The sequence below is a fragment of the Olea europaea genome, chromosome 7 (assembly GCF_002742605.1).
Source record: "Olea europaea var. sylvestris chromosome 7, O_europaea_v1, whole genome shotgun sequence".
In the NCBI taxonomy this organism is placed as follows: Eukaryota; Viridiplantae; Streptophyta; class Magnoliopsida; order Lamiales; family Oleaceae; genus Olea; species Olea europaea.
In genome coordinates, this window is record NC_036243.1 from 21,767,611 (window position 1) to 21,793,408 (window position 25,798).

The window sequence follows — 25,798 nt, forward strand, 5'->3', positions numbered from 1 at the left end:
GGAATCTCTCGACGGGTCTCCAATATTTTGTTCTATAACAAAATATCCATGTGTTCATTTAAATGTCACTACACTTTAACTTGTGAGATCAACTACTTACTTCACAAGTAAAAAATGCCACACGTGATAGTCTATCCGTAATAACGATATCCGTATCTCGTTATTACTTACGACCACGGATGATTTAAGATTCAATCAGATGTAATTTGTATCTCACAATCACAACTCTTTGTGATTAACAAATTACAAATATTTGAATCCACGGACTCTATTATTTATTTAATTGTCTATTAATTAAATAATAGATCTGTCATTTAATTGCATTAATTATATATAAAAGTATTTATGTCCAAAGTTGATTGGACCTAGGGCATAATACTTACAGTTTATTCTTCTTTTCATATTGATACTGACATTTTCCATATCCCAATCAATATTGACCTGACCACTCTAGAGGACCTTTTTCATTATTTTGCTAATGTTGTGCTAGGGATGTACATAGGTCCTCGGGATATATCCGTATGCCCGAGCTCTCTCGTTTGCATGACTGGTCACCAACACGGTGATGTCCTCGGGGACGTGTGCTCGAGCAAATTCGTTTACATAGATCTGTATCACTCCCTTGCTCATGCTCAAAGAAAGACCTATCCTCCGAGAATTCTAATCTGATGCAAACACCTCAACACACGTCTTCTAAACCCAAGAGGACTCTCTTACTGCCAAATTTTGAGTGGTCTTCAAATTGTAGTACGAATGAAACACAACTTTCTTGCAAGACTCTATTGGATAAGAATACCCACCAAGTTCAATCCTACTAGGAGAGCATCACCTACATCTATAAATACAGAACTTTGGATCATTATTAAGGTACGTTTTTCATTATTTCAATACATAGCCTTATGCACAAATTCCCTTTCTGACTTAAGTATCGGAGTCGCAATGAGAACACACCTCGTTGCCTTTGTTTCAGGTATCGGAAGACTACGATCGTGCTCAATCGAAGTCCTCAAGCTCGGGTACAAAGCAGGTACGATTTTGGTAGCATCACATATAAATGTTTATTTCACTGTTCGTGGTTTATTTGCATATGTTATGAATTAAATTCCATATGTGGTTAATGATTATAGGTTAAAAATTTGAAGGTGATTGAATTGATTGTAGAATCATGATCACTGCACTATTTTGTTTATATTGATTTGATTATGTAACATCCTCTTTGAATGAAAGCTTTTGTTGCGAATAGCTATTTGGTCAAGAATTTCCCCCTGCGTGCTTGTGTTGTTTATCTTTATTTATATTGATTTGATGATATTTCAAAGCAAAGTATCGATTGATTCTGGCTGTACATAATAATTCAAAATATTTATAGATTAATTTGACGATAAGCTTAACATTTTACCATGGGTCTGGTATAACGCGTTTCTTCTTCAGTCTTCTTATTCTCAAATGATGATAATGCTAATTGTTCTGAGGAATTTTTGTCACCAAACATGTAATGAAGCATAAATAGCTTTCGTGATCTTCATGTTCGATTAGAGACGTTGGTACATTGGGTCATCGAAAACATTTTAACTTGGTTCATCTTATGCCCAAGAACGAGAGGCAATATATTTTATTTCCAGTTTCTCATTCTGCTAATTCATGTATTTGCTTGATAGGATTAAGCTCCCATCAGGAGCCAAGAAAATTTTCATTCATGAGTGCCGTGCCATGATTGGCCAGGTTGCCGGAGGAGGACGCACTGAGAAGCCAATGTTGAAGGCCGGAAATGCCTACCACAAGTTCAGAGTGAAGAGGAACTGTTGGCCTAAGGTTCGTGGTGTTGCTTGAATCCAGTGGAGCATCCCCACGATGGTGGTAACCATCAACACATTGGTCATGCCAGCACTGTTCGCCTTGATGCACCACCTGGCCAAAAGGTTGGTCTTATTGCTGCGAGGAGGACTGGTCGGCTCCGGGGTCAAGCTGTTGCTACTACAGCCAAAGCTGATTAGTCTGAATCTCATTTGCAAGTGCGGTCATGGTGAAGTTATACAAGATTTTGTTATAGTCGAGTTTATTTTACTAATCCGAATATTGTTGCTTTGATCTGTTTTGGGAATAATGTTTTAAATTTTTAATCTCATTTGCTAGCGAATTCACGAGCTTTCTGAAATTCCTATATCAGTGTCATGTTCTTTGGATTAAGGAACTAAAATTCTATAACTGGAGGGAACAAATTCGAATTATGGACGAACAACTTGAAGTTGCCAAGATATCTATTGTTTTCTAAACGATAACTCTATCTCCTAGTTTTAACTAATCAGAAATCTTCTTCGATCACCATAAAATATCAAACATTCTAAATCAAAATTTATTAAATTAACTCTTAAGCTTTGTTATTTTCAGATGAAATTTAGAAATAGGAGAAATTTCGTGACCTGTGAGAAAAGGGAGAAATACATAGAAATAGCCTTTAGAAAAGGGCTACTTTTCCAAAATAACATTTGGTCAATTTACATACCAAAAATGCCCTCCATTTGAATATTACATAATAAGATACTTTAATATAGAAATCCTCTATTTTACTCCTTAAAATTAAATACTGATTGAAATTTGATAGTTATTATTTGATTTATTTGATTAATATTTTTAATTTTTTTTTTTTATTTTTTTGTTTGCTCTAAGTAGCACCCCTTTATTTGTATCAGATTCATAGAGATCATGAAAATTAAAATAAGAAAAATAGATAATTATTGGCGTTTAGAAGAAGAGAGAGGTAGTTATATATTTTTAAAACCTGTTCATAATAGATTAAAAATAATGATACTAACAATAATTAAAGAACTACCTAAAGAAATAAAGGAACAAATATTAGAAAAAATAATAATAGAAAAAATAAAAGATATATATATACATATTAAAAAATTATTAATATATATGAAGATGAAGAAAATAATTTGTATTATAAAGAAAAGTATGAGTACAAGTAATAATACACATTTAAAATTAAATAAATTACTTATAAAAATGGAAAAAATACAAGAGGAAATACGAAATATAATGTTAATACTAGAAGAAATGAAAATATCTAATAACAGACAATTAATAAAATTAAGATGTGAAAAATTAAGACTTGAGAGCAGATATTTTATTATAGTAAAAGAAGAATTAGTAGATCCAAATACAGTTGAGAAAAGATTTGAAAAAATAATAGATAAAAAGGAAGATAAAATATGCAAATTAGCCTATGAGTAAGAAATAAGAAAAAATTAAGATGTCAATAAGTAAATATATGAAAGAATTAAAGTCATTAATAAAAATGTTAATAAATGATGTACAAAATTTAAGAAATGAAGTAAAAGAAACAAGAAACGATATAAATATATTAAAAATTGAAATTAGAGAATTAAAAGAAAATAATAAAAATAAAGATAAGAAAATAGATAAAAAAAACTTATTGAACAAGAAATGACTCGAATAGGAAAGAAATATATAGAAAAAGAGAATATAGTAATAAAAACAGGAAGTATGGATGATGAATTTAGAAAGTATATACTATCAAAAATATTAGAAGAGGAAAAAGAATTTAGAGAAAAATCATTAGAAAAATTAAAAGTAGAAAAAAAAAGATAAAAATGAATGAAGAATTAGATTTGCTAATAGAAAATTTTGATCAATTAAGTTTAACTGATATAAGTGAATACCAAGTTTTAATAAATATTGGAGGAGGACCTGATCCAGCAGGAACCTCTAAACAAGAATTACATGATACAGATGAAAGTTGTGCGCCTATATAGAATAAACCATATAGACAATTCAATGATAAAGTAAGAGATAGATAACCACCTAAAGGAAATAAATATAAAGATATATTGAATTAAATGATAATTATGATAAACCAATTAATCATGGAGGAACAAAACGATATTTAAATTGTAAAATAGATACTAAAAAGCCTTATTAATTTGGGCAGATTCAATGATATTATTCTTTTTATATAATAAAGATGACACATGGAAAAATACTGAAAGAAGAATATATTTCTTAATAACATCTTTTGAAAGAGATGTTAGAAATTGGTAGGAAAGAATAAGTAATGATACGAAAACATTAATAAAAAGAAATGTACAAACAGAAATAATCAAGTCAGATAGACAAGGTATAGAAAAATTATTAGAATATATTTCAGATGAATTTTTAGGAGAAAATTGGATAAGAAATGCTGAAGGGGAATCAATAAGAGAAAAAGATAATACTAGAATAAAATTAATAAATTTAACAATATGTGATATGTGTAAAATTAAAGAATATACTTGTGAATTTTAAAATTACAATTATATTCAATTTTATAGTAATGAAAATCAAGAAGTATACCAAGATATGTACCATAATAAGTTACCAAGTTCATGAAAAATATATTTTAAAATAGAATTTGAAAAATATGTTAGAGATAATATTGGAATACCTAAAACTTTAAGTTCAAGAATAAATTTTTTTATTTGAAAGACTTGCATATATATGTCAACAAAGACAATTAGTGAAAAAATCAGGAAAATTAACAAAAATATGTTGTGAAGATATAGAAACCCCTGTACAATGGGGATGTAATCCTGAAAGAAGAATTAATAAAAGAAAATATAAAGATAAAATGTTTTTAAAAAATTAGGAATTTTGATAATAAAAAAATATATAAAACCTAAAAGAAGATATTACAAAAGAAAAAAATAATCCGTATAATCAACAGAAAAATAAAAACGAATGTAAATGTTGGACTTGTAGAGAAATGGGTCATATAAGCCCTGATTTTGATAAAAAAAAAAGTTAGAATATTACAAAAAAATATTTAGAAATAAAAGATGAATTAAGTGAAATATTAGATATTGAAGAATACTACAATCAAGAAGTATATATAAGTGAAACGGAGAATAAATCAGGATCTGAATAAAGAAATTGAAAAAATAGAGTGTAATAACATAAATATACAAGAATATGAAGGATATGGATTAAGAGTTACTTTTGATAATAACAAGTTTAGAAAATTGCAAAAATTATCGTTAGACTTAAAAATAGGAAAATAGGAAGTCTTTGATAGAATTTGGAAAAGAGAAATAATAGCAATAAAAGAATATTACAAAATAGAAAAAAGCATAGATATAAGGACAACTTTGGGCAACATAAATTACATCTTTTAACAAAAAAATATAGTTGAAGAACTATTAACAAAGATTAGTAAAAAACAAAGTGAAAAAATCCAATATGTTTATATAGCATGCATATAAATAATGTTTAAATCACTATTTAGAGAAGAGATAGATTCACCCTTAAGTATAACTTTACATGATGGAAGAATAATAAATTTAAAAGATAGTCATTTAGGAACAATAGAAAGAAATTTAGCATATCAAAAAATTATGTTTACGTGTTATCCAAAATATTGTGTATCATTAAAAGATAGAAATTTTAATGAAGTTTTAGGACTACATTTTAAATTTCATAGAAATGATATCGTGCAACCAGGTAATCAAATTATGACTATAGAATTTAGAGTTTTATATACATTTACTAATTCTAATTATGGGAATATTTATTCCAATAAACCATATATTGAAATTCATAAAGAATGTAAAGATATTAGTAAAATAATAGAACCAAATAAACAAATAAGTTTAATTCCAGAAAAATATGAATTTAGTATAACAAAAAATAAATATGAAATAACAAAATTAAATGAAGGAGAATGTTCTAATAATATTATATTTAAGGATAGAAAATTAATTAAAAGATCAAAAAATTTTAAAATACCTAATAAAAACCAGTTAGAAGAAATCAACAAAATAAAAGAAGTAAAACTATATAGGAATGCTGGAAATATGAAAATAGAAAGAAAATATTATAGTGGAAGAGAAAATATAAATGGACCAAAGAAGTCAATAGATACAGGAGTTAGTGAATATCATATAGCTTCGATTAGAAATAAAGGTCTAATGACTCATAAAACTGAGCCATATAAGTACGTAAATTTTGATGGACAAGTACATATTACAGATTTAGAAGTTAAGATACCAATAAAAATAGGATGAATAGATCTTTTAGCACCATGTAATAAAGATAAGAGTATGGATATAAATCCTCATATACTTTTAGGAATGAATTTTCTAAATGAATTAGAAAATTATAATATAAAAAGAGAAGGATTATATATTGTTCATAATGGACAAACATTATGTAAAAAGAATTAGATGAATAATCAGATAAGTTTTTCATTAGTTGTATATATACAAATTACTATTATAGAAACAAATATAACAAATTATGCTTTAATAGATACAGGAAATGATATAACAATATTTTAAAAAATTTTAATAAAATCATGGAATAATAATAGTAATATATAAATAACTGGAGTTACGGGATAAATTATTCCAGTAATTAATAGTGCTGATAAAGTTAGTATAATTTTTGGAAATAAACAAGTAACAATAGATAAAATTTATAAATATGATAAATTAGAATGTGATATATTAGGATATAAAGTCAACAATTTCAATATATAAACAAAATAATTATATGATAATACTATAAACACATTGTGGACACTTATTAAAAATTCATGGAGAATTTAAACCTAATAGAGTTTAGCCAGCCTAGTGTGGTGGTAAATGGGAGAAAAAATCAATTATATATAATGAAATAAAAAATGAAAGAATATTATATAAAAAGATTCTAAAAATAAGAATAAAAATGAATATGGAAAAAATCATTGAACAACTAGAAAATGTTTATAGAGAAAATTCATTATTATTTTGGAAACCACATCACCCAAAAGCCAAAATAGAATTAACAGAAAATATTATAATAAGAGTAAGACCAATAATGTACACTATAGAAAATACACAATAATTTAAAAATTAGATAAAAGAATTGTTAGAACAAAAATTTATTAGACCTAGTAATGAACCTCATAGTAGTCCAGCTTTTATGGTTTTGAAACATTCTAAACAAGTTAGAAGAAAAGTTAGGATAGTCATAAATTATAAAGAATTAAATAAATATACTAAATTTTATCGTTACTTTCTACCAAATAAAGAAGTGTTAATAAATCTTGCAAGAGGAAAATAATATTATTCTAAATTTGATTGTAAATCAGGATTTTAGCAAATAAAAATGGAAGAAAATAGTATACAATATACTGTATTTAGCACACCTCAAGGAAAATATGATTGATTAGTTATGTAATTTTGTCTAAAAAATGCACCACAAATATATCAAAAAAATAGATAATATATTTACAAAATTTAATGAATTTCTAATTGTTTATATAGATGATATATTAATATGTTTTAATAGTAACGAAGAACATAGAAATCATTTAATCCAATTTATTAGAGAATATAAAAAAGAAGGAATTGTATTATCTAAAAAGAAATCTATAATAGAAAAACAAGATATAGACTTTTTTGGATTATCAATAGATGAAAGAGGATAAAATTACAGACTCATATATCTAAAAAGATAAATTTTTTTCAAATAAATTAGAATCCAACGAACAAATACAAAAAATTTTAGGATGTTTAAACTATGCAGAAAGATTTATTCAAAATCTTTCTAAGAAAAGATATAAAATTCAAGTTTTACTTAGAAAAATAAATACTGAATGATGGAATGAAGAACATAAAGAAATAGTTAAACCATTAAAAGAAAAATGCAAAAATTTATCAAAATTAAGATTACCAGATGAAAAAGATAATTTGATTATTAATACTGATGTCTTAGATACATATTTGGCAGCAATATTAAAAACAGATATAAATGAAATTTGTAGATATTCAAGTTGAACTTTTAACCAAACAAAAATAAATTATACAACTCATGAAAAAGAATTACTAGCAATTATTAGGGGAATAAAAAAGTTCTCATTATTTTTATTATCCAATAAATTTATTGTTGAAACTGATAATTTTCAAGTTGCAGGATTAGTCGGGAATAAATTACCATCAAAACCTCAATACAAAAGGCCCTATAGATGGTAAGTTTATTTAACATTTTATAATTTTGATATAGTACATATTTAAAAAGTTAATAATTTTCTTGCAGATTTTCTCAACAAGAAATATAGAATTTGCTGATGGATAAAACCAAGGTCATGGAATTATATCAATCTATCCTACATATACAAAAAAGGACAGATTTTCTTAAAGAAGAATCCGAATATATAAACTCTGGAGCAACCCAGATCTCAGATATGTTCAACTCAAATATAAAAATACTGTTGAATATAACTACTGAGCATCATAAATATGTCATAGAGCTCAAAAATCAAGTTGACGCTATTGCAACACAACTAAAAGATATACTGTCTGAGACAGATATACCAAAAAGCTCAGAAATGAATTTTCCAAACCAGACCAAACCAAACAGGGATAGTTAGAAGCAGCAGTGAACCCAAACGTGACAACATATCAACTGATAATAAAGGATATTCCATTTCAACCAGAAAAGTTATGATACATGGAGATAAAAGAAATACCAAAACAATCAGCATCATAGACCAAGAAGATAAAATCCCTTTTGATCCAAAAGAAAAAAAATATGCTGAAATAGTCAAAATTGCTTATAAAATAAAAATGAGTAATTTATAATTCATTTCTTCGGGAAATAACGTTTATCCTAAAATAACAGCCATGGAAGGAGGAGACCTTTCATTTATAAAAATTATGGCAGACTATGGATTCATGGATTTGATATATTCAGGAAAAGATTTGATTGAAATTTCGAAGTTTGATGACATATTCATTAAAGAAGTATCCAGATTTGCCAAGGGAATGAAAATATATTTGAAATTATATTCAATAAGTTTAGAATATGATGGAGTTGTTTATTATCCAGTTGAATACATAATCTCAATTGGATACGTTGCAGCCAATTTCCAAATTGATGTTACAGAAAATAATAGAAAAGTTCCGATAGTGACAAAATCATAGATAATACATAGAAGAGCACTTTGAATTAAAGTCATTTACAACATTGTCAAAAATTTGTTTGATAAAAAATTCTCATGCTTGTGCCAAAATGAAAATTGGATGTTGGTATCCAATGGAAGATATGGAAAATCAGAAATTTTAAAAGACTATATTACAAGATTCGATATACATCAATTTCCAGAATGTTCTATTACTATAAAAGAATTCTATCAGTTAAGTGAGTGCCCCAACTGCATATGAAGAAATGAAGGAAGTTGAAAATAATAGAGCACCTTTGACAAAGGTGTATGGAGAACAATAATACAGGTGCATGTGAGGACATTGAAGATAAAGAGCAATAATAGAAAAAGATGCTCTTTGGATAAAAAGTTGAAGCAACATAGGAAGATTTAGGCCCAAGAAGGAAGATAATGGAGAGGCAAGTGTGCCTTACTGATGTATTCAATGATGTAATAGTGTCTCAAAAACTTGTATAAATAGAGACATTGTTATAGAGAAAGATCATCTTATCTTGAAATCTCGAGTTATAAGTAATAGTTACTCAAAAAATCATTTCCAGTTTGAAAAACCAATTTTTCTAAAAATCCCTTTGTATCAAATAGAAGTATTGTATAAATTCTGATAGAAATAAAACTCCAATATTTTGATATGAATACGAGTTTCTAGATCTTTATTCCCATAGATTCTTGAAAGATATGATAAAAAGTTTCCTTCTTATTTTAACAAAAAGAAAGTTTTTCTTTAACAGAAGTTTAGAATTTTATTCTTTAGAAATTGATACAGTGAGAGCAAGTAGTTGAAATAGTAACAATTCCATGAAGGCAGGAGGCCGTTGAAGGAAGCAATTTAAAGATTCAAAACTCGAAAGTCACTCGATTCTAAGAATAAAAGTTCAGAGCAAATTTAAGGTAAAACTATTAAACTTTTGCTAAAATTAGAATGAATCTTTTTAAGATCTTGAAAAATTGTAGGGATTAATTGATGATTATGAATAAATGCCAGGATATACGATTGAAAGATTAGATAATCTATTAGAAAAAACAAAGAATATTATCTCTCAATTATAAAATATAAATTTACCATTTAAAGAATATAGCATTTTAATTAGAAAATATGAAATATATGTTGTAGATTATTCTTATTTATTAGATCATAGAATAGATTTATATTCAAATATTCAAAGTAGAAGATAAAATGTTTAAAATATTAGGATATATGTTGCAATAAAGAAAGAATTATTTCATTAAGAGTAATATAAACCTTTCAACAAAAAGAAATGGTGATAGGCCAAATAGAAAAATCTCCCCAGAAAAGGCCTCTGCATAACTTGTTTTGCACAAAAGGACCCTAACATATGACACTCATGTGAAATCATGACCCATTGAAATTAACATCCACTACTTGTGTCCCATCCACGGACCACACTAGTCCCTCGTCTTCCAATCCAACCGCTCATTGTTGTCGCCACCACCACTCATTATTCATTGAAGAATTTTATTTAAAGTTCAAAGCTTCAAAAAAAAAAAAAAAAAAGTATGCTGGGGTAAATTTAGAATTTTCTTATTTTCTTTTTCTTTTGTAAACATTTGTATCTTGAAATTAGGGTCCGTTTGATTGTAAAGATGGAATTTGGGTGAAAAGAAAACGAATTTTAGGGAATTGAATTGCCTAAAAATTATTTTTCTGGTAATTGTCAATTTATTGTGTTTGATTGGTATAATTTTCTACGTGGAAAATGTTGAAATAAAAAAAAAACAGAAGAAGAAGCTGGAATTCACTTTCCCACCATATAGGTGGGAAAACCAATTCCTTCAAATGCTAGAAAAGATGCGTGTGAGAAGAATGCCTGGAGAGTGAATTCCGTGAAATTATTTCACTATCAAACACCTATAATTTGTGGAAGATGGAAATGAAGTTCCATTTTTCATGGAACTTCTCCCTATCAAACAAGGCCTTAGAGCAATAATATTGAATTATTGAGAAGGGATTTGTGCGTCTTGCAATAACAAGGTCCAGCTAATGTTTGTCGAAAAGAGCTCTTTTGTGTCTTTTGGTCAAGTGTAAAAAAAAAAATTCCATTTTTAAATTTTTTAAAAATTGATAGAAATTTACAAAAACATAAGCATACATTGGGAAGGAGGAGAAGAAGGAGTTTAAAAATCACATTAAGAAAAAAGAAGAGTGTCTGAAAAAGTAATTTGAAAAAATTTGTTAAGGGAGTGTTTTCTGGTAATAAGGTGATTGGGTGAAAAAATTTTGGGAAAGATAAATAAGCCTTTTGTTTTTTCCCCCTACTTTTTAATTATTTTTATTTGAATTAATTAAATTTTAGGGTATTGTAGTTTTATTTTATTTGGGAAAAAAAAGGCTTACTTTTTAGAAGTCATTAGGCGTGGGCAAAAAAACCGCCAAACCACCCAAACCGCCAAACCAAACCGATTATTTGGTTTAGAGCAATCAAATGGTTTGGTTTTTTTGTAGACAAAAGCATGTTGGTTTGGTTTGGTCCATGGTTTGAATACCAAAACCGATAGTTAACCGTCTAACCCGCTATAGATTTAAACATTTTTTAGAAAAAAAAGAAAGAATGGGGACTCACAGGCGGAGTAGGACTGTAGAAGTCAAAATAAACATGGTAATCCACTAACCCTAAATCTCTCCAAGTCTCCAATCAAGCCTCAATTCCTCATTCCTCTCTAGACTCCAATCTTTCATGTTGCAATCCAAAAATTATCTCACAAGTTAATTCCAGGTTCCATCTCTGAGTTTCGACACCACAATTTGACCTCTACTCTGCTTGAAATCGCTGTTGCCTTTGAGCCTCTACGGATCGCAGCTTTCCATCCTCTGATGCCTAAATCTTATATTAATTTTCTATGGGAATAATTATAGTATCACTTTGTAATTCCGGATTTGTAATTTGTAATTTATAATTTTGTATTCCTCCTCTTTTTTGAATTGTGGTCGTTTTGAATCCGAATTATTGATTTCTTGTTCATTGTTTGCTGTCCATTTTTTATAAGTTACAATGCAATGTTATTTAAAAGTCCAAATCGAGACACCAAACCAAGCCAAACCAAATCGAATCAAACCGAAGTTGTTTGTGTTGGTTTAGTTTAAGAGTTAGAGTGGGTTGGTTTTGATTTTAATTTCACTCAAATCGACTACTTTGGTTTGGTTTTGGGTTGAGGTCGAAACCAACCGAAACCAAATCACGCCCAGGCCTAGAAGTCATCCATCGGCAAAGAAAACAATTTCGGCACTTAAACTTCTATTGAGGATGTTAATGCTAAGCTTGAAACTATAAGTACTGATTCCACGTGAGGGTCATACATTAGGGAAAATTGGTGCAAATAAGCAGCTCCCTATTTCCCTCTTTTTCACATTTACCTCCTCAAATCATATTCTCCCTCTAGAAACCTCGCTAAAACTCCAGTTGCAGCTTAAGCCCCCACAAATGGCGATAAGAGCAGCAGCGACCCAGGCGGCAGTGGCTTCCTTTGTGGCACCCAGGTGTGTGAGGGCTCTATATTCGTCGTTAACTTCAGGCTTTCCGTTCAATCTACCTCAGACTCAAACAGAGAAGCCTTCTCCGGCCGAACCTTCCACAAATCTCTTTGTTTCGGGTACATACCGCATCATCTTCTCCAAATGCCTTTCATTTCTCTAGATTTTTCCTTCATTCCCTTTGATTTAATGTAGCTTTTTACTTGGCGCTCTTAATTGCTATGTTGCCTAGTTATTCATCGGTTTAGTTTAGGGGGAAAAAAATCGATTGGATGTGAAAGATTTTAATTTTAATAATTCCGTTACGTTTTTATGGATTTTCTATTGAACAGGTAAGTTTACTGAGCATATTTATGAATTCACTTGTCGGTTAAGTCTAGTGGGTAGGTATTGGAATTTATAATTTCTGGGATATGACTAGGTCATTAAGAATGTAAGATTGGTGGGTTGTAGCTATCGTAGTTATCAATGATGTTTACATTTCCTTGATGTATTTAATCTCTCATCAATGCTTTAGAGAGCAATGCAAAAAGTGTTTTGCTATCTGGTAAAGCTTACTGATTGACTCGATTAAAGCATCCACCTCTGAAACGCACTGTACAAAACTGGATTGGTTCTTTTGATAGCTAGAAAATTGTTTCCATATTTTGATTGGAAGATGACCTGCACAACCATCTCTGCTTTAAGGCCATAATGCATGAGGTTGCATTAGTATGATCCTGTGAATAAGTGTTTAAGATGTTCTACTTGAAGTGTCAAACATTTTATTTTTGACTGGTCAGTGTTTAGAAAGCCTAAAGCATTTTTCCACATAACTTTCCAACATAAACAATTAATTCAAAAAATTTGCGAATGTACAAAATTTTGCTCTTGATAACTATACAAAAGTTTTAAAAATTACCAATATGAAAAACTACATTAATAAAACAGCAGATAACGAGTTTTTGAATGGTAATCACATATCAATTTAGTAATATACTACTAGAAGTAGCTATAATCTAGAAGTCTCCCATATAATCATTACTATCATCCTCTACTATCAATTATTTCTCATTCTCTCCGATCAACCTCCACTTGAAATGGAGTTTTCCACTTCTACGTCAAGGTAGGAAAAAAGAAATGCATAAAAACTTTCTAGACTTTAACTAGCCGAAACAGTGTGGCTAATGAGGAAAAAGCCTAGAAAAGGCAAGACAATCAAGTTCACATCTTAGTCACTGTGAGGCTTACCCTCGAGGTGGAAGACTGAATAAGTCAAGATATAATCCTTGAAAAATAGCACTCAAGGCATTCAATGAAAGCAAGCTTTGCATGAAGCGCACCTCAAGGAGGAAGCCTTAGATGACATTTAAAACAATGGACCTAAGATTTGGAATTTTCCAGCAACATTACATGTTGAAAGGCAGCGTTTAACTATTTATTTGGATGAACTTTCTTTATTCGGAGAAGAAACTTCTATAAACAATAGGTAATGATTGGGAGTGTATCTGTAAATGATTTTCTCTTCATCTCTATTCATCGTCTTCTTCTACTCCTTTTGGTAGATGTAACTGTACTGGCCAGTGTCTGGTACAGGAGGAAAAATCATCTTAACTTATATTGACTCAATTAGCATCTGTTTCTTTCCCCCATTTCCTGCCATCATGAAATTTTCCCTGATGGTTGATGTTATCTTCGCTGGCAGCCTAAAAAGTAAAGTGAAAGGAGGCCGCTGCTAACTTGAGTAGTATGAAAAGATATATTGTACTTTTTGGAAAAGCTAGTTCTTAATTGTATGCTTGTCATTTCAGTCAGTGTTGCTTTCCCCATACTTCAGTGGAAGCTGCTTCTGGTGACAAAGACATGCCCCCTTTTTCCATTTTTACTAAATGGAAATTGCTTAAATTTAACTTTTCATAGAGAAATCAAGATGAGGTATTGCATCTTTGCAAAACCAGTAAACCCCAATGTGCTCTGGGCATATTTCTCTGTCTCATGTATTCATTTTGCTGCTTGCATTTTTAATTATAAAATGTCGTTACTGTTAGACCTCTAGGTAAAGTTGTATTCTTTGGTCTTCAAGGCTGTAGGCCTGTCTGCAAGTTTCATGGACCTTTTTTTAACTGCATTTTGTTCAGGACTAAGCAAACGCACAACTACTGAAGGGCTTCGAGATGCCTTTGCAAAGTTTGGTGAAGTGCTCCATGGTATGTTCCGTTTTCAGTTCTTTTGAAGCTTAGACCTATGTTCTTTTCACACCAAATAATGAATTCATGTTTTTTTTCCCTCTTTTGCAGCTAAGGTTGTGACTGACCGTGTATCTGGCTATTCCAAAGGTTATGGTTTTGTAAGATATGCTACTCTAGAGGAAGCTGCAGCTGGTATAAAGGGCATGGATGGCCAGGTGAGTTGAAATGGCTTAACGGATACCTTCTAGATTGACGCCGGGTAGGATAGTAATTATTCTATTGGCTTGTTGTAGCAGATGATTCGCAAGAAAAGAACGACAGAAAACGCCGAAAAAAATCGAGAAAATACTCTGAATTCAACTCAATATTGTTAATAATGCAGAATGATGAAAACTAACCCACAAGCCGGGTTAAATAACTGCGAAATACGAAATTATGGGAAAATTACCAAAAATGGCAAAATCCTAAAATTATACCAAAATAAAATATTAAGTAAAAGAAGTAAGTTGCCAAAAATTGGGCTCAATTCGAGTTTTCTAACGTATGGAAAAAAGGAAACGAAATATTACCATAAATAGTAAAAAAAAAACTTAAAATTGAATTTTGAAAAGGAAAACAGTGGATTTTGGGCTCGAAATTGACGTCCACCGAGCATAGGTTGGTGGCCACGACGTGCGCGCCGAAGAGAGCTTTCCGAATTGGGGTCATAATAGCGATTTCGATAACCGTAGTCAAAGTTATGGCAAAATTACCAAAGACGCGTCAAATTCTCCCAATTAAGGAAATAATGGTGATTCACTTTCCATCTTTGCGCCGATCCGCCATCTCATGGTATCTCAGCGCCATCATCGTGCTATCTGACAAATTAGCATCACTCGACTCGGATCCTCCTGCATCAGTCGCCCCGAGTTGGAAAGAACTTGCCCTCGAGTTCACAGTAACTTCATCGGACTCCATAAAATAAGGGTTTAGGTGTTTTACGTTGTAGACGTTAGAGGTCTTCAAATGGCTCGGGAGGCGCAATCTGTAAGCATTATCATTGATCTTCTGCAGCACTTTACAAGGTCCAATCTTTCGCTCCTTTAGCTTATTGTATTCCCCAGCTGGAAAACGATCACGAGTTAATACTGTCCAAACAAAATCACCTACATTAAACAACACCTGGCGTCGATGACTATCTGCATGAGCTTTGTACTTAGTATTACTTTCCTGTATGGACAGCTTCACTTGCTCATGGACACCTCGAAGATGTTCAGCCATCTCATCAGCTTTGTTATTGAAGCGACCCACACGGGGAATTGGAGCCAAATCAAGTACTCCGGAGGGGTTTCGACCATAGACAATTTCAAAAGGACTCAGTCCGGTGGTTCTATTCCTCGACCGGTTATAAGCAAACTCTGCTTGAGGTAATGCCAAATCCCACTGCTTCAGTTTAGTCCCGGCTAAGCTTCTCAAAAGATTTCCCAAACTCCGATTCACCACCTCAATCTGACCATCTGTTTGGGGATGGTATGCGCTGCTAAAATTCAATTTCGTTCCAAGTTTCTCCCACAAACTCCTCCAGAAATGACTCATATACTTAGTGTCACGATCAGAAGTAGTTGACTGTGGAACACCATGTAAACGCACAATTTCTCTGAAATAAAGATGAGCAATCCGAGTAGCATCCATTGTCTTCCGGCAAGCCACAAAATGAGCCATCTTTGAAAATCTGTCAACCACAAGAATGAATCCATCGCCCACCGTGTACGAGGTAAGCCCAAGAAAAAATCCATACTGACATCAAACCAAGAAGCTTCAGGTACGGGTAATGGTGTGTACAATCCAGCATTAGTAAGAGCCCCTTTAGACCGCCGACATACATAACACCGCTCTACATAATGCGCCACATCACTGCTCAACTTGGGCCAGTAATAATCAGAAGAGACCAATGCCAATGTCTTGTCTCGCCCAAAATGTCCTCCGTTATGAAGTTCACTAATAATCTGCTGCCTTAGTGAACAATCCGGAATGCATAACTGTAATCCACGAAATAGGTAACCATTATGTAAAACAAAATCATGTTGGTGATTATCGGTTACCTCTCGAATTATCTTCCCAAATGAAGGATCCGCAGCATACATATCAGGAAATGCCTCAAATCCGACAATCTTGGTGCTCATGGTGGTGAGAAGTAATGTGCGACGGCTCAATACATCTGCTACTCGATTCAAACTCCCTGCTTGATGCCTGAGTGCGAAAGTAAACTCCTGCAAGTACGCCACCCACTTTGCATGTCGCCTACTCAGCTTGTGCTGACCATTGATGTACTTCAAAGTCTCATGATCAGTAACAAGGATGAACTCCCTCTGTATCAGGTAATGGCGCCAATGCTTCAGAATCTGAACTATGGCATAGAACTCCAGGTCATAAGTGGAATAAATTTTCTTCGATCCCGATAGCTTCTCACTAAAAAAGGCTACTTGACGTCCCTCCTGACTCAGAACACCACCAATGCCAACTCCAGACGCATAAAGCTTACCTCGAACACCTTTTCAAAATTCGGAAGTGCCAAGACTGGGGCCTCCGTCATCTTCTGCTTAACCAACTGAAAGCTAGTCTTTGCCTCCTTAGTCCACTGAAAATCACGCCCTTTAAGGCACTCTGTGATAGGAGCAATCAAGGTACTAAAGTTTCTGATGAATCGAGGATAGAAGGATGCCAATCCATGGAAACTCCTGACATCGTGCAAAGTTTTTGGTTTCGGCCAATTCAAAACTGCCTCAATTTTGGATTGATCTGCATGAACACCATCAGTAGACACAACAAAACCCAAAAAAGTTATAGAAGTTGTGAAGAAAGAACACTTATTCTGATTGATGAATAAGCGCTCCGTCCTCATTACGTCAAAGACAGCACGAAGATGATTAAAATGTGACTCCCATGTCAGACTATAAATAAGTATGTCATTAAAATAAACTACTACAAACTTCCCCATGAAAGGCCGTAAAACCTGATGCATAAACCTCATAAAAGTGCTGGGTGCGTTGGATAGTCCAAAGGGCATGACCATCCACTCGTACAACCCATGCTGTGTCTTGAACGTGGTCTTTCACTCATCTCCAGGTCTGATTCTGATATGGTGGTATCCACTTTTAAGGTCAATTTTTGAGAAGACCTTAGAACCGGACAATTGATCCAACATGTCGTCCAGACGGGGAATTGGAAACCTCTATTTCACTGTAATCCTGTTAATTGCCCTGCTGTCAACACACATACGCCATGACCCATCTTTCTTCGGCACTAGGAGAGCAGGAACTGCATAAGGGCTCGTACTCTCAAGAATGTAGCCCCTTTCCAATAATTCTACCACCTGTCGCTGCAACTCTTCAGCTTCCTTGGGACTGAGACGATATGCTTGTCGGTTTGGTAGACTCGACCCCGGAATGAGGTCGATCTGATGTTGAATGTCCCTCATAGGTGGTTGTCCTGGAGGAAGATCCTCGGGCATCAAGTCAGAAAACTCCCTCAGTAGTTGCTGTACTTCTGCTGGAAATTCTGAATCCACATTCGCTGTACTATTTTCACGAGGCATTAAAGCATAAACTATTTTTTCACGCCCAACCTCAACCAAGAACCTGGACATCGAAAGTAGATTGGGGTTTTTAACTACCGGGGCAGGGAAGTTTCCTTCCCTGCGAGGCACCAAAACAATTCTCTTCCCTTTGATGCTAAGAGAATAAGTATTCTTCCGCCCATCATGGATAACACTGCGATCATACTGTCAAGGTCGTCCCAACAAAACATGACACACGTCCATTGATACCACATCACACCAAGTATTATCAAAATATTTTTTTCCAATCAAGAAAGACACTAAGCATCGTTTTTCTACCGTTAGCTCACTGCCTTTATTCAGCCAAGACAACTTGTATTGTTTGGGATGACGATCCATTTTCAGTTGCAGTTTCTCGATAGCCTCCTCAGACACTACATTCTCACAACTACCACTATCAATTATCAGTTTACAGACTTTATCAGCAGCTGTACAGGTTGTGTGGAAAACGTTAGTCCTCAACCAATCATCCCCTAAGTCATCTTTGGGAGTCAGCAGGCTCTTTCGAACGACTAGGGTCTCCTGACCGTCTCCATATAGCACGTCCTCATCTTCACCCTCATCATACTCGGGTTCCCCAACTTCCTCAAACTCCTCTGTCATATCCTCCTCAATCAGAAGATTTTTATTCTTCTGACCAGCAGGCTTCCTGAATCAGTCGCCCTATGCCCCTGTTCATCACACCTAAAGCACTTAATACTTGAGCTAGAACTATCCCGCTGTGGCTGATAAGCAGGACGAGATTCTTGAGGGCGAACTGGCTGACTTCCTTCACCTCTGACCACTGGCCTCCTACTTTGCTGTTTCTCTACTGCAAGTGCTCGCTGATATGCCTCAGAAACTGTCCACAATGAATGAAGGCTGAGAACATCCTGCAGGGGCTGCCTTAATCCCCCCAAATACCGTGCTACCATTTGCTCCTCCGTCTCAGATAAATCATTTCGAGCCACCAACTGATAGAATTTTTCAGTATAATCATTGACTGATCTTGCGCCTTGCCTTAGTGAATGAAGCCTCTGAAATAAGGTTTGAGTGTAGCCAAAAGGGAGGAAGTGCCCTTTCATCTTCTTCTTCATCTTCTCCCAGTTAGTAATTTTGGATTTCCCCTGTCGCTCCCGTGAACGCTTCAACTGTTCCCAACATGCAAATGTCCTACCTTTGAGTTTGATGGCGACCAGTTTCACTTTGACACGATCTGGAACCTCCTTATATTCAAAAATCCGCTCCACTTCATTCAGCCAATTTATAAATCCTTCAGCCTGCAACGTACCAGAAAACTCAGGCAGATCCACTCTGAAACCGAGATTCACATGACGATCCTCCCGTTCACGATGCTCCCAAACTCAAGCACGATGGTGATACGAGTTTTCGAAACTGGTATCGAATCGTGACCTTCTACATCATGATTACCGAACTCTTGCTCCGCCAAACGTTGGGTTAACTCCGCAACTTGTCTCTGCAAATCTTCAATCGTCACATCCTGAATATTACGATCACGGTGTTGGACTTCTTCAATCGGAACTTGTCCTCGACGACCACGACCACGACCACGTCCACCAACCATTATAATTGATGAAATTTATCTCCCAAGAAGATGCTGATGCTCTGATACCAACTGACGCCGGGTAGGATAGTGATTATCCTATTGACTTGTTGTAGCAGATGATTCGCAAGAAAAGAACGACAAAAAACGTCGAAAAAAACAGAGAAAATACTCTGAATTCAACTCAATATTATTAATAATGCAGAATGATGAAAACTAACCCACAAGCATGGTTAAATAGCTGCGAAATACGAAATTATGGAAAAATTACCAATAATGACAAAATCCCAAAATTATACCAAAATAAAATATTAAGTAAAAAAAGTAAGCTGCCAAAAATTTGGCTCAATTCGAGTTTTCTAACATATGGAAAAAAGGAAACAAAATATTACCATAAATAGTAAAAAATAACTTAAAATTGAATTTTGGAAAAGAAAACAGTGGATTTTGGGCTCGAAATTGACGTCCATCGAGCATAGCTTGGCGACCACGATGTGCGTGCCGAAGAGAGCTTTCCGAATTGGGGTTATAATAGCGATTTCGATAACCGTAGTCAAAGTTATGGCCAAATTACCGAAGACGCGTCAAATTCTCCCAATTAAGGAAATAATGGTGATTCACTTTCCATCTTTGCGCCGATCCGCCATCTCATGGTATCTCAGCGCCATCATCGTGCTATCTGACAAATCAGCATCACTCGACTCGGATCCTCCTGCATCATAGATCTAGTGAATAAAAAACTTCTTCTGATCTTTAATGCACCTTTTGGCTCCACTCTCTGTTTGGAAGGAGATAGTGAGAGGGGAATTGTGTAAAGGGTGTGGGTAGAAAAGTGGGATTGTTTTTCACTTTTGGAAGAATAGAAAGAAGGGATTGTGTCTTTCACTTTTGGAAGAATAGAAAGAGCATCATTCACTTTTGGGTTGTTTTTTCTTGTCCTCTTCACTTTACTTTTACAAAGTTGGAAAGAAGTTACAGTTTGGAAGGTTGGGTAATGTTTTATTCCTACCCTGAATTATATGCAGCATTCAATATCTTCAAACGGCGGACTTCTTCCTTTCCTCGTAGTTTTCTTTGACCCTTACCTAATTAGAGAGGGAACAAAATATTTCCTATGACCATGATCATCTCCCAGCTTTTCATTTTTTGAAGTTAATATATCTTCCTCTTAAGGCCTTTCTCCATGGAACTATAATTATCTATTAAGATTTTCAGTTTTATCTTAAAATGTCAATTTTATTAAAAGTAGTAGTCTAATTATAAATTGGTCTATATTTTCATCTTTATATGATATGGGATTTATCCTTTAACATGCTCCTACAAGATGGTGACTCATTTGAGCAGATCAATCTTGAAATTTGTGTACTCGTTTTTATGATTTTTAATCGGATCGAATTGCAAGTCGGAGTTAAATGGGTCCTATTTCATATTAAGACTTGGGTTTTATCTTAAAATGTCAACTTTATTAAGAGGTGAATCTCAAATCCTTATAAACTAACCTTAGTGGCCTTTAAAGATGGAACACGACCTGATATTATGTAGTGCATGTGTGGTGATTAACTTCATCTTGATGGTCGATATATGCTAATGAAGTACTTGGGTAACTTATTTAGTGGTAAAATGTTTGGATTAGAAACCACGTTGTGCATATGTATGTGTCCATGTTCTGCACATCTTTGTGAAGTTAGATATGTAGTAAATCTGACCCTTGTAATCCCTGCATGACAAGGACCAAACTGAATGGGGTCGATTTAACATTTTCGCTGTGGTGATGGGTTGGTATGTTAGTTGAGCATGCCAGTGCAATTCTCTGTCCCTTTTTTTATTTTTATTTTTTTGGGGGTGACGGAAAAAGGTACCTTGGTTCCATATTTTGAATCATGAGTATTCCATGTTTTTCTTTGTAGTTTCTTGATGGATGGGTTATTTTTGCGGAGTATGCGAGGCCAAGACCACCTCCTCCATATTTGAATAATGCACCTACATTCAACCAGAGCTGATTGGAAGAAAGGTCCACTGGTCGAAATATGCCATTCTTTTTATCAAATGGAGCGGTTAAATAACAAGTGGTGTCCTTTCTGTAGTTAGTTATTCAGAAGATAGATTAAGGTGCACCATCTTAACTGTCTATGCTTGTCAATTAAGTGGAACATTTTTGTATGGACAAATATAACAAAACTAGTCTTTGCCTGTGCATTATCTTTTGGGTTTTCATTCAGGTTCTCAACCTTGGTAATAATCTAATCAAATTCATAGTTCAAAACGTTATTTACTTCCATTGGCTTTTCCTCTACAGGTTGCTCCCTCTGTTGAGGTTGTAGCACCTTTCCCTCCTGGTACAACTTCATAGCCCGCATAAAATGTAGTGTTCGACTCTTGTAAGTTCATCTTATCACGTTGCGCACCTAACCGCTTTGCAACAACAATTCCTTTGCCATTGAAGCCAAGCCTATTTATTACAGCACCGCAACAAACATAATTAGTTTAAATGCTAATGGTTTGTTTGGTATAAGAGGGGCTATAGAGATTAAGGAAGGAAAAAAAATTAGACAATCTTGTTACAATTGTTTAGCTTTCGTACATAATCTTTTTATTCAGCTTAAAAAATTGGGCACTTGAAATTTATGGTTATCATTAACTATTAGAGGTTGTTCATTTACCCTCAAGACGAATACACATTCACGACGATTGGCAATATTGATACATTTTGCTGCTGTGGTTAGATGAACACATTTACAACGTTCAATTCTTAACAGCCTGTAGGAAAAAAAAAGTATCCAGTGTGTATTCAAATACTCTCAAATATATCGAATTAAAGATAATTCATGCACAGCAATTAAAAATGGAAACATATAATCATAGATTACATGTATAGTCAATTATAATCTTAATGATTCGTAGCATATCTAGCATAGACCATATTGTTATCACATCATAGCTAGAAAGTCATCATAAAAATGCACCAATGGTAACAAGCTATCAAAAAAATGTATCCGAATTCTCACAATAATGATGAGTTCGGATTTCTTAAGGAAGGTTAACCAAATGAGTATCTTGCTCACGGCTTCCAGAACAATAGTTGCATCAGAGCATCTATAGAGTGTTACATATCTCAATTGTGCTAAAATGTAAATAGATTTATGGCAATTCACAGCCTGCCAATATCAAATAGCCAAGAGATCAAGAGGTTGCTTGCACTGGCATTATTGAATTTTACTTGGAACGTGTATGTACAAAAGGAAGATATAAAACCCGGTGAAAATATTCATGAAAAATGTTCTGCTAAAATAAGTAAGAAAAGAAGGGCAGATGGACAGTGACATACAAGTAAAAAAAAATCACCTTTACAGAAGAGCTTTTGAAATCAGATGCTTGCTTAACATATGATGACTTAGAGATCCCCTCAGTGAAGCTTGGACCTTTAGCACTGTTTAAGGTCTTTGCTGGACTTGTGTTGACATCAATCATTCAAACAACCTAATCTAAGGCACTGGTTGGCCCATCAAATAATTTTATACTGATGAAAACGTTATATATACAAACTATTTCCCCAGTGAAATCCTTAAATTCCCTGGCTACTCCCAACACCCTTTTTTTTCTCAAGTAACTAAAGAGGCAAATGGCTTTCATTTATAAAACTCTAATATTTTAAAAAATCATAGGTATGCTAAAAAAGAAAAGTATACAGATTTTGTGGCAATGCGTAACAATCTTAGATTTTATAAACTCACACATGGTCGACTGATCAATAAATTGAGTTTAATACTGAACATTTTAGAGTAAAATGCAAAGTTTTGAAATTGAATGAAATATATAGACCATACCAACAACCCAAAGAACAAAGCCAACCATTGAAGATAAAGTTAGGAATTTTTCTGGCCAACAACATCAAGATACTTGAATGTATTGTAACAGAGATGAGTACATGGTTAACAAGTAAAAGATGGGACAGAGAGGAACATATCAAAATTACTTCAACATCTTAGGTTAACAAAAGGAGTTGTGCATTCAGAAAGAGAATCCTCAGTATATAGATTTATGCTTGACCGCTCAAAACTGATAGAATGATTGAATACATAGAGAGTCCATGGAATAAGACCTAGCAAATGAAATGAAATAATTCAAATAGAAATTTTCAAGAAATAAAGAGATAAACAACATTTCAATGCAAATGATAATGACTCCTCTCAAACGATTCAAGCTAAATCCACCAATTAACACCAAAACTTGCAAAAGAATGATATTCCAACTTGATCTTACTGATAACTTGCTTACCCAAAAATAGATAGGAAATAGTAAGACCACATAACTAAAATTCATTACCAGTGATCAGATAAATCTAAGTGCTTTCTAGTTCAACAACAACATGGCGAGTAAATTTTATGTTTTAAGATGTACTTACAAACTCCAGCCCACCTAAAATAGGAAAGATATAAAGAAGTATTGCTGAATCCGAAATACAGGAGCTGATGGAAATCTATAATGTTGAATAAAAAAAGAATCAAAATAAAAACATAAAAGAAGGAAAAAAATATAACATTAAGGATTTAAGATATTATTCAAGAAGTTTATAAACACTAAATAACAAGGGTAAGAAAGTTGTTATGTTAATTAAATCCTCATAATGATATACAAACATATAAAGACCCGAAAGTTAGTTTCTTAATTGAGCTTCAATAAATGTCCTCGTTAAAAAATTTCAATTGAACCCCCAAAATTTTTTACAATATGATATCTAAACAATCTATAATAAATTGACAATCAGATTGATATATAGAAGACAGTAGACATTTTCATAACTTGATTTTATGGTTGTCAACATACCCTTCAAAAAAATTTTATGATGCGCCATGTGTTTGTCATGAGAATGAAATTAATCTTCAAACTATTTCTCATGATTCATTTATTCAACTGAATTTTTGTTCATGTTTACTGTTGTTTCAGATGTCATCTTCTAACAGAACACTTCTAATATTTTAAATCTAAACTTAGTGCATACTTAATTAGTTGACCATAGCATTAAATCTATTTATTGTGCATGGGATTTGTCAGCATGGTAAGAATGCTCAAAATCTTATTTGTCATTTGCCTACGATGCCGCAATTAGAAGTTTTCTTTCTTTAGGTCCCACTGCAATTCCATTGCTTTCATATGCTTCATTTATGGATTTCAAAAGCTTTAAATGTTCCATTTCTTATCAAATCCTTTTTTGTTAAAGATTATCTCAAACATGGTAGCTTTCTTTCACCAAGTGTGGTTAGATGTATCTCATCACCACGTTGCTAACTTATTTTTTAGACATAAAGTTTAGATCAACTGAGGTAAACTATTTATAATTACATTAAGATAAGCACACTGACTTCTTCCGGATCGAATAAATACATCAATTAATTTCTCTCTTTCTATGAAAGGATGTCATAGGCAGAATTAAATTTCCAAAACAAAGGGGCTTGAAATGCCACTCGAACCTAGAGCTAGCCGGTTCTCCACGAAGTGCTTGAGGTGCAGCAGTGGACTGGACATCAAGGGTAAAGCACGATTTTGGCGCAGGCCACGATGTGCAACATAATTAATTCAGTGAGTTCCATAAAACATAAAAAAATGCACTTCTATTCCAAAACAAAAAAGGACAGTTATGAAAATGCTTGTGTTTGACAAATAGAAGCAAAAGACCTATCAACCCAAAGATGAATAGTACACTATTAAGGTAACAACAATATAGAATAGTAAGCCAAAAATGTAGATTCTACCTACTTAAATGAAGCCTTGATAAATTCATATGTGATGATCATTTTCACAATCAAAGTAGCAAACAACTAATTCAAAATAGTTCATAATTCTCCATTAAGATAGGAATGCATTGATCAAAACTGTGGAAATCTCCACTCCCCTCGATAACTTCATGGTATTTTAGCATAGTCAAGAGGGATATATGCCGAATACAAAAATTCCTTACGAGTCTAGTTATAGCCCACATTCCCGGTAATACAATAGTAAAAACTCTAGCTTTTCAACTTCTGAT

General features: G+C 33.1%; 1 protein-coding gene and 1 pseudogene across 1 annotated transcript; both read left to right on the forward strand.

Annotated features, from left to right (window-relative positions):
• The window catches only part of LOC111397723, a 9,899-nt pseudogene extending 7,850 nt beyond the window's left edge, over nt 1–2,049 (forward strand).
• Nucleotides 2,050–12,288: 10,239 nt separating this feature from the next.
• On the forward strand, nt 12,289–21,999 carry LOC111397441 (organelle RRM domain-containing protein 2, mitochondrial-like). Its single transcript, XM_023024379.1, has 4 exons — nt 12,289–12,589; nt 14,588–14,656; nt 14,747–14,853; nt 21,684–21,999. Exons 1-4 carry the CDS (start codon nt 12,421–12,423, stop codon nt 21,774–21,776), a joined length of 438 nt encoding a protein of 145 aa, XP_022880147.1. The 5' UTR covers nt 12,289–12,420; the 3' UTR covers nt 21,777–21,999.
• Nucleotides 22,000–25,798: the final 3,799 nt, after the last annotated feature.